Source organism: Lynx canadensis, chromosome D1, assembly GCF_007474595.2.
Source record: "Lynx canadensis isolate LIC74 chromosome D1, mLynCan4.pri.v2, whole genome shotgun sequence".
Lineage (NCBI taxonomy): Eukaryota > Metazoa > Chordata > Mammalia > Carnivora > Felidae > Lynx > Lynx canadensis.
This window is the reverse complement of record NC_044312.2, coordinates 4,018,311-4,027,245: the sequence shown is the minus strand read 5'-3', so window position 1 is coordinate 4,027,245 and position 8,935 is coordinate 4,018,311. Positions and strand designations below refer to the sequence as shown.

At 50.7% G+C, this 8,935-nt stretch overlaps 1 protein-coding gene across 6 annotated transcripts; it reads left to right on the top strand.

Moving 5' to 3' along the window:
• Positions 1–1,126: 1,126 nt before the first annotated feature.
• On the top strand, positions 1,127–7,917 carry MSANTD4 (Myb/SANT DNA binding domain containing 4 with coiled-coils). 6 transcript variants are annotated; one of them, XM_030332636.1, is made up of 4 exons: positions 1,138–1,176; positions 1,931–2,177; positions 4,530–5,146; positions 5,811–7,917. In XM_030332636.1, the coding sequence occupies exons 3-4, from the start codon at positions 4,685–4,687 to the stop codon at positions 6,339–6,341; spliced, it is 993 nt and encodes a 330-aa protein (XP_030188496.1). In that variant the 5' UTR covers positions 1,138–1,176; positions 1,931–2,177; positions 4,530–4,684; the 3' UTR covers positions 6,342–7,917. The 6 variants fall into 6 exon arrangements, with proteins under 6 accessions (XP_030188497.1, XP_030188495.1, XP_030188496.1 ...); XM_030332637.1 differs by lacking the exon at positions 1,931–2,177 and having other exon boundaries at positions 1,127–1,176; XM_030332635.1 differs by lacking the exon at positions 1,931–2,177 and having other exon boundaries at positions 1,128–1,218.
• The last annotated feature ends 1,018 nt before the right edge of the window (positions 7,918–8,935 follow it).

Genomic DNA, 8,935 nt, shown 5'->3' with positions numbered 1-8,935 from the left:
GCCTTGGACCACACTTAGGCTGACCCTTGTGATTCACCTGAATTACAGATGTAGCTGAGCATCCTTTAACGGGGAAACCTACATCAGAGAGACAACTCGGAGGGAGAAGCCGGTGAACGGAGAGAAGGCTTCCTTTAGAAAGAACTCGTGAACCGAGCCGCGAGGCTGGCAGGGAAGAGCAGGGAGCGGAAATTACAGGCGGATGCAATGCAACACAACGTCCCAACCACCATCACAGCTAGAAACAGACAACCCGGTTGGGGCGGGGAGGTCGTGCAGGGATATTGACGGAAGACCGAGAAACCCTTGGAAAAGCTCTGCACTATCTGCGAGGACTGAGGCCGCACCCAGCAACTGCACACCCACCGCCCCGGCCACAGTGGGAAGAAGGGACCACATGGCCAGAGCCATCAGTGACTTAAGGACTGAGGGTGGCGGTGCACGACGCGACTGTCAAGGGCCACAGAGGAGTAGACAGCGAGGGAGGAAAACACACAGGAAAACTACTAAGATATGGTCAACAGGTCAAATGTTTTTGGAGGCGTCAAGTGACACAAAGACACTAAGTGACAGTCGGGTTGAGCAGTAAGGAAATCACCATTTGGGGCAGGGGCGGCCTCAGAGCTCAGAGGTGCGGCCGAGGCGAAGCTGAGCCTCACTCGATAGGGAGGTGAGAGCGGACTAGGACGCAGGTGGAGCCACGCCTAGGCTTCACTTCCCCTCTGCCCTTTTAGCAGGTGAGGGTCAAGGGCAGAGGGAGCGTTGGGAGGCGGGGCGGCCAGGGCCCCAATCAGAAGGAAAAGCGCCACGGGCCGATCGCGAGAAACCAATCTGCTTCTAGAGCCCACTTGACTGACAGAGCTTCGCGCCAACGCCCGAGCACAGAGCGGGAGGCCACGAATCACAAGAGTGCGGAACCCCAGAGCACTAACCCGGAACCGGTTGGGGACTCGATTCCCATTGTGAGGCCAGACCTGGGGCGGGCCGTCGGCCAGAACGGCAATACCCTCTGGACCAATGGATGAGACGTCTCGCATGAGTGGCAGCCATATAACCCAATGGGTGGAGGCTTGAGGCGGGCGAAGTTGGTGGGCGGGGAATCAGGGAGGCATCTCCCCACCCCCCCGCCCCAGCCCCGTAAGAGGCGATCGGGTGGAGGTGCGGTCGGGGTCGCAGGTGAGCGGTTCTGCCCTGGATGAGCCGGCAGCGCCGCGGACGGTGGGTGCCCTAGAGGCGGGGAGGGTCCCGGCGGCAGGTGGCCGTCCCTGCGCTGCTGGCTTTGGCCCTGGGGGTGCGTCGTAGCGGGACCACGGCGCCGCGAGGACCACGAGTCCGCGCGGGGCGGGTGGAAGGGCTGTATCAGCCCCCGTCCGCGCCCCTCATCGGGGCTCCGACCTCCGCCCAGGCTGCCCATAGGTGCGGTGGCGGGGCCCGGCCACCTCCCCCGGGTGGCCTCCCGGGAGTGCAGCCGTCCCCCGCCCGCCCCGAGTCCTCCTCGCGGCTGTGAGCGGGCGGCCCCCCGAGAGCGCGGCGGGGACGGGGAGACACGTTTACCTGCTCGGAGGACAGGCGGCCCTGAAGTGACCCGCAGGTGTCCACCTATCACAACTTTGAGACAAGAGCATCCTCCTGCTTGGCCGGGAAGCGAATTTCCTAGAAGACCGTGTGGGCGCGGGGAGGGGGGGTGGAGGACTTGGGGAAGTTTCTATAGTTTGTGATGCCTTTTTTTTTTTTTTCTTGAACCACCTAACGAATTTACCAAAAGAAAAAAAAAAAGTTTGTGCCCACAATTGAGTGCCTGAATGTCCTCCTCACAGCTCTTAATTTTGCCTTCTCGCGCAGTGTTTAGGAACTTCATTCTTAAGTGTTAGTCCTTAAAAAAAAAAAAATGCCGTTTTAATATGCCTTTGGTGGTACATCATTCTCACAGGAATGACGTAAGCGAACTGCTGTACCTCTTTGCAGCCAGTGAGGAGTGACTGTCCGCCGGGACTTAAGGAAGACGGCCATTCTCTGGGTCAGGGCTTGCAAGAGCTGCGAATCTTTGGAGGTTGCAACCACCGAATTGCCTTCTGCAAAGATAGGGGACACAACCAGTGTGAAAAGGAGAGTGCTGGACACCTGGAATGGCATCTTTGCACGTTTTAGGAAGCAGTTCTCTATCCCCAGCACCAAGAGTATGTGCCTGGCACGTAGTAGGAGCTCAATAAATGTTTGAGTACATTATTGGGTAATGGAGGATAGAAATCCAAGCTATGTTATAGAGGAATCAAAGTGGAAAGGAAACAACAGAGAAAAAAAAAGACTTCCTGGAAACATAGCTTAGCTTTTAGCCATGCAAAGGTAGTTCCCACATTTCAACTCAGGTGCAAATTTCAGTTGATTTTGGTACTTTATTACATTAGTCAGGTGTCATAAGTTTTCACACAATTAAGCCGTAACCGCCTGGAGATCTAAGATACATTTACACAGGAATAATGTGCTAAATCATATTCATACTCTTACATAGCCTTTATTGCACATATCCCATTATGTAGCTGTGGTATGTATGGTTTATTCGTCTAATCTTTTGATGGATATTTGTGTTTTTTACCATGCTTTTCCCTTAAAAAACATGATAGCATTTTTTAAAGGGTTGAAGACGTTATTTAAATGCCCTGAAACATTCTATATCTTTTGCAAACAAAAAGTCCTATCAATACATTGTAAGTATTTAATATGATACGGAATTTGATATTATTTTAGCTGTTCTATTTTTAAAGACATCTAACCTGCTGATTCCATATTAAAAATGTGTCTTTGATAACCTACTCATTATTGATCCATACAGACTATGGTAGCAAAATAGCATTTTTGCTTAAAATTTTCTTTTTCACGGTTTCGTAGAACTTGTGATGTTTTTATGTTTTTCGGCATAGTGAAAGGGTGGGTAGTTTATCTAAAGGCTTCATGTAATTTTACAAACTGCTTCTTGCCTATACTGACTTGGGCTGCCTTTTCCTTTTTTTTTTTTTTAATTTTTTTTTCAACGTTTATTTATTTTTGGGACAGAGAGAGACAGAGCATGAACGGGGGAGGGGCAGAGAGAGAGGGAGACACAGAATCGGAAGCAGGCTCCAGGCTCTGAGCCATCAGCCCAGAGCCTGACGCGGGGCTCGGACTCACGGACCGCGAGATCGTGACCTGGCTGAAGTCGGACGCTCAACCGACTGCGCCACCCAGGCGCCCCTGCCTTTTCCTTTTAAACATATGCTTTGCCCTTGGAAGTGAGTCAGCTTTGGTAGCTTAGCTTCCTTGAGTTATTGTCTCTCACTTTCTGACCTCTCCCATTCCCTCATCACCTTATTTTAAGTTGTGTTTGTACCTCCTGTTTGTTAGGCACAGTGTTAGGTATCGAAGATAACAGCCTTTGGAGCCAGTGGGCTCCAGACCTTCCTAGATCCTCCTAGATCCTTCTCGATCCTTCTCCCACATCCTCCTAGAGCCTTCTCAATACTTCTCCCAGGCCCTCCTAGTGCTGCAGCAATGGTACAGGAAGGCAAAAAAGCCCAGTTTTCACTGGAGTAATTCTCTGAAGTGTGTGCTGCAACATAGGTACTAAGGAGAAGCATACCCGGGCTGCTTTAATGTGTAGAGCACATTGTGAAGCACAGTTTGCTTCACTTCTTTCTTCTAAGTATATTAAAAATACGTAAGACATGTATAAAGATGTATGTGTTCTATATATAAACAAAAATATAACTTGTAAAAGGTAGACACAAGTATATTTAAAAATAAACCTAGTGGCCACCTGGGTGGCTCAGTCGGTCGGGGGCCCGATTTCGGCCCGGGTCATGATTTCCCAGTTGGTGGGTTCGAGCCCCGCGTCGGGCTCTGTGCTGAGAGCTCAGCCTGGAGCCTGCTTCGAATTCTGTGTCTCCTCCTCTCTCTGTCCCGCTCATGCTCTGTCTCACTCTCTCAATAATAAATAAACGTTAAAAAAATCTAAAAAAATAAATCTAGTTTCTAAATATAGTACCTCATAAGTCACCTCTAGAGGAAAGCTGAGTACTTGACCAGCCCATTTTATAATTTAAATTACATAAGGAATGTTAGGCCAGGGTGCTAATTAAATGTGATCCTTTAACATTACAAGTGTCCTAGAATGTTCACTGAACTGACTTAGGATCTGATGTGCAAACAAGTGCATAATTTTTGTCAGGTATCCATGTTCTAGGCCGAGGGGACCGTGTGAGCAGAGGCTCCAAGGGGGGGAGAGGTGGACAGAACGGGTAATGGAAAGGCCAGTGTGGCTGGAGCAGAAAAGTAACTGGGGGTGGAGGAGAGTGAGCAGGCCAAGAGCGTCAGCCAGAGGTGAGGAGCCCTAGCGGGAGCCCAGGTGAGAACAAGCGGTCAGGGACAGGGGTGACAACCGCAGAGGCAGAGGGTGGGCGGTTCTGAACCGCATTTACAGGGACGTGTGTCCAGCTTCTTGGGTGGGGGTACATTGCAAAGTTGCAAGTGGACTGCTTTTCTACTTTTCTCTTTAGGAATTGCCCAGCCTGCCCGTGCTACCAGATGAGCGGAAGACTCTGATTTAGACAAAGCGCCAAGAAGGGACTGCCCTTGATTTTTGTACTCTGTAGCCTTTGTCAGCTCTTCACACCTTCTCTGACCGTGAAAACTCTGCACTTAAGCAAGGAAAATGAAGCAGTTGAAAAGGAAGAGAAAAAGCAACTTCAGTGTTCAAGAAACTCAGACCCTTTTGAAAGAAATTACCAAACGCAAAGAAGTCATTTTTTCCAAGCAGCTCAACACGACGATTAATGTGATGAAGCGGATGGCGTGGGAGGAGATCGCACAGTGTGTGAACGCCGTGGGGGAAGGCGAGCAGAGGACGGGGACGGAGGTGAAAAGAAGGTACCTGGACTGGCGGGCGCTTATGAAGAGAAAGAGGATGAAGGCCAACGTTAAGCTGGTTGGCTCAGGGCTCCCCCTCCCCACCTCCGATCTAGACGACTCTCTCACCGAGGAGATGGACGACAAGATTGCATTCCGAAACGATCCCAACTTTGACTGGCAGAACGTGGCAGATTTCAGGGATGCAGGTGCATCCTTAACTGAGGTCAAAGTGGAAGAGGAGGAACGAGACCCCCAGAGTCCCGAAGTAAGTACTGGCCTGGGAATCCTCTTTCTCCTTTTATTCCTTCAGTTCTGATGTGGGAGATTGTGATAGTCCGGGCCCAGTTAAGATCCCAGTTTTCAAGCCAGCTCACAAGTTTGACCTAACAGGGTCATTCCATTGCTCTTCCGGTCACGAATCTCTCTTTTAACCCACGTATCCTTGTCTTAATTACATACCCGGTTCAACAGCGTGGGTGGGTGAGGGTGCGGGCTCTCCGCACCATCGAACGTCCCTGTATAAGCTTTGACTCCCCCAAATTAACTACTAACAGCCTGCGCTTGACGGGAAGCCTTATCATTAACATAAAGTCAATTAACACATAATCTGTATGTTACGTGTACCATATATTGTATTCTTAACATGAAGCAAGCTATAGAAAATAGTTAAGAAAGTTGTAAGAGAAGATCCATTTCCAGTCCTGCACCGTACTGAGCGAGAAAACGTACGTGTAAGTGGACCCGCACAGCTCCAGCCCGCGTTGTTGAAGGGTCACCTGTATTGGTGACGACAGGCAAGTCTTGGTAAATATCTTTCAAAACCCCAGCGGTTTTCTGTGCTCGCACGGTGCACAAAGCTTTAAAGCAGTGTCTAGACACATTACCCGCCGAAGCGGAGACACGTCCTGAAAAGTGCTTTGTCCTTCTAGTTTGAGATCGAGGAGGAGGAGGAGGAGATGCTGTCGGCCGTCATCCCGGACTCCAGGAGGGAGAGCGAACTCCCCGACTTCCCCCACATCGAGGAGTTCTTCACCCTGAACTCCACGCCGTCCCGTTCCGCCTGCGACGAGCCCCACGTGCTGGTCAACCTGGAGAAGCAGAAGCTGGAGCTGGAAAAGCGGCGCCTGGACCTGGAGCGGGAGCGGCTGCGGCTGGAGCGGGAGCGGCTGCGGCTGGAGCGGGAGCGGCTGCACGTCGACCGGGAGAAGCTGAGGCTGCAGGCGGTCGGCTCCGAGAAGCCGCCCTCCTCCGACGGTGAGCTGGGCCAGGGCGAGAAGCCGGGGCCGCAGCCCCAGGACCTGGAAACGGAGAGGCTGAAACTCGAGAGGGAGCGCCTGCAGCTTGAGAAGGAGCGGCTGCAGTTTCTGAAATTTGAGTCGGAGAAGCTGCAGATTGAGAAGGAGCGCTTACAGGTGGAGAAGGAGAGACTTCGGATCCAGAAGGAGGGCCACTTGCACTGACCGAGCCGGCTCCCCGCGTAGCAGATGTCTGTCAACTGGAGCTTTCCCTCTGTGTCGGGCCACAGAACACCGGTGGAAGATGAACTGTGTTTTTCCCTGTGTCACGTCGGTGTTTGCGGGAGGACAGAGGTGGGTCCGTGCGGGGACCGTGGGTTCCGGCAGTCCGTCCGGCACACACGGCAGGGCGGGGGCCCACATGCTGCCGTCTCCACTGAGGAAAATTCCACGGTGTCCTGTGTGATCTGTGCACGCAGAGTCTCAGTTATGTCTGAAGTTCCAGCTCCCTGCTTCTCCCTGGGGAGGATCTTGACCCCCCCCCCCCCACCCCCACCCCACCCCCACCCCACCCCGGAGACGTTTGGTTGGGGTGTCGGGGCCAGAGCGCCCACCTCCTCCTGCTGTGCACAGGATGGCCCCCCAGAAAGGACTTCTCCAACACAAAACGTCCGTGTTGCCGAGGCTGACGGCCCCTCCCCTAGCCTGACTCTGCACCTCTCTGGCTTTGGTTGTAGTTCCAGAATATTAGAACCGCAGATACTTACGTGGGTAGTTACTTACATGGCCAAAAACTTTCACTGTGTAGCGTGATTGTGTAGTATAGTGAACATAGGCAGTGATGAGGATGGCAAGTCCTTTATTCTTGTTTCCATCTATAACCAGAGACTCCCATCACTATAAGGGAACATCAGAGAGTGGCCGAACGGGTCACTCTGAAAAGCCGTTCATTCATCTGGGTGTTGATGCTTTAGAAGCGACATGGTTTAAGGCTTAGTTGCCTTTTTCCTTTGAATTTGTGGTCTTAGTTTAGATAGAAAAATTGTCTTTTCAGCCACGTACCGAAACTTTAATGTAAGTGAACGGGTGAAGCTAGTAAACGTGGTACCGACATATACAAATGGTACTAGTAGTCATGGGCTTGAGATCACAAGGGTTCTATCTTAAGTAAGTACTGGCAGCTATGGGGGAGCGGGGTGGGGGGGAGTGTGGTCTGTACAGGCTGGTGGTGGTGATGACAGTAGTAGCTGTGTGGGAATGAACTAGGGAAGCCCTTAGCACACACTGTCTGACCTGATCTGTACCATCCTCGAGAGTATTCATGACCGTCCCTGAATCAGAGGCGCAGAGAAGGAACAGGGAGCAAGAGTCTGGTCTCATACTGTGGTGTGTTTTGTCTGCGCCCCTCCTGGAGGAGCAAAGTTGCTATCTCTCTTGAGACCAAGGCCTGGCGCAACGTGACTTGCCTTTAGTCCGCTGAAGGTTCTTTTCCTACCAGGTGGCTGATTCTAACGCACAGCAACGCTGAGAATCACCGCACGAGACCACTTTGTATTTTCTGAATTCCAGGCTGATACTGTAGCTTTAATACATGTCTTCTGTTGACAGGTCCTGTCTTGATTCTGTGTTTGTTCCCTGTTAATTTAAGAATGTCTTAAAACCGTATGTGATGTTGGAGTATGGACACAGAAGGAAAAAATATACTTCTGTTTCGTTACCTTCACTTCGAAATAGTGTTATTTTTCTATAGCCGGAATAAATGCTTCTACCGTAGAAATAAAATTTGCCTATGCCAACTGTCTGGAAGTTTATCATTTCCAGTGATCATCAGCGCTGTGAGGTTTGTAAGAATGCAAGAGCACGGGCCTGGGGCCTAGCCTCTGTTAAGCATCGAGCTGGCCGCTTTTCATACATTATTTTATTTGCTCTCCAAAACAACGTTTGAGCTAAGTCACGTGATCCCTACCTTCATAAGAAAGGAAATCGTGCTCATCGACTCACGTAAATACCTGACAAATGATGTAGCAGTACCAACCCAAGATTTCACCCTATGAGCTTGGAGGGGAAGGGTGGAAATTTGCAGGTGTGGCTGTTAAGCAGAGCTCGTGCGTGAGCTTTGCCACTGCACACGGTGACAAGTCCTGTGACAGGCCCTGTGACTCGATCTCATGTGTCAAATGTCCACAAGGCCTGCCTGCCTGTGCTTCATAGTTTCATTTTTTTTTTTTTAGTAAAATGTTAGGTAAACCACAAAAAATGCTATTTAAATGCAAGGGATATTGGTGTTTATATTTAAAATCCGAAGATTTTCATTTTCTAGAAGCATGAAGATAGCCAATATTATTTTTGGGGTGGAGCCCTCCTAAGTTCCTGGAAGGAAGAAACTTAAAAAACAAAGGCCGCAACAGCTTCTTACCTTCCAGGGTGTTGCTGGAAGAGCTTTGGGGTTTTTTCTGTGCTTTGTTTTACTTAATGTTTTTGAGAGCTGGAGCATGAGCAGGGGAGGGACAGAGAGAGAGGGAGACACAGAATCTGAAGGAGGCTCCGAGCTGTCAGCACAGAACCCGGCACAGGACTTGAACCCACAAACCACGGGATCATGACCTCAGCTGAAGTCGGACGTTCAACCGGCTGAGCCCCCCAGGCGCCCCGAGAGCTTTGGGTTTCTCATCACTCCCCAAGCTGTGGATAGATTGGGTGGGTTCTCTCCAGTAGGAAACATGATGGCTGTGTTCCTAAAGTGTGGGCACTTCTGTGTCCTGACCCAGAGCTAATGTTGCTCTTGATGATTCTCCAAATAAACGGGATGATAGAGGTTT

Bases quoted from the DNA above. Each gene is read 5' to 3' on its own strand.
- MSANTD4 (XM_030332637.1), top strand. From the start codon at position 4,685: ATGAAGCAGTTGAAAAGGAAGAGAAAAAGCAACTTCAGTGTTCAAGAA. The intron at 5,147-5,810 runs GTAAGTACTGGC...TTGTCCTTCTAG, and splicing joins GAGACCCCCAGAGTCCCGAA to TTTGAGATCGAGGAGGAGGA.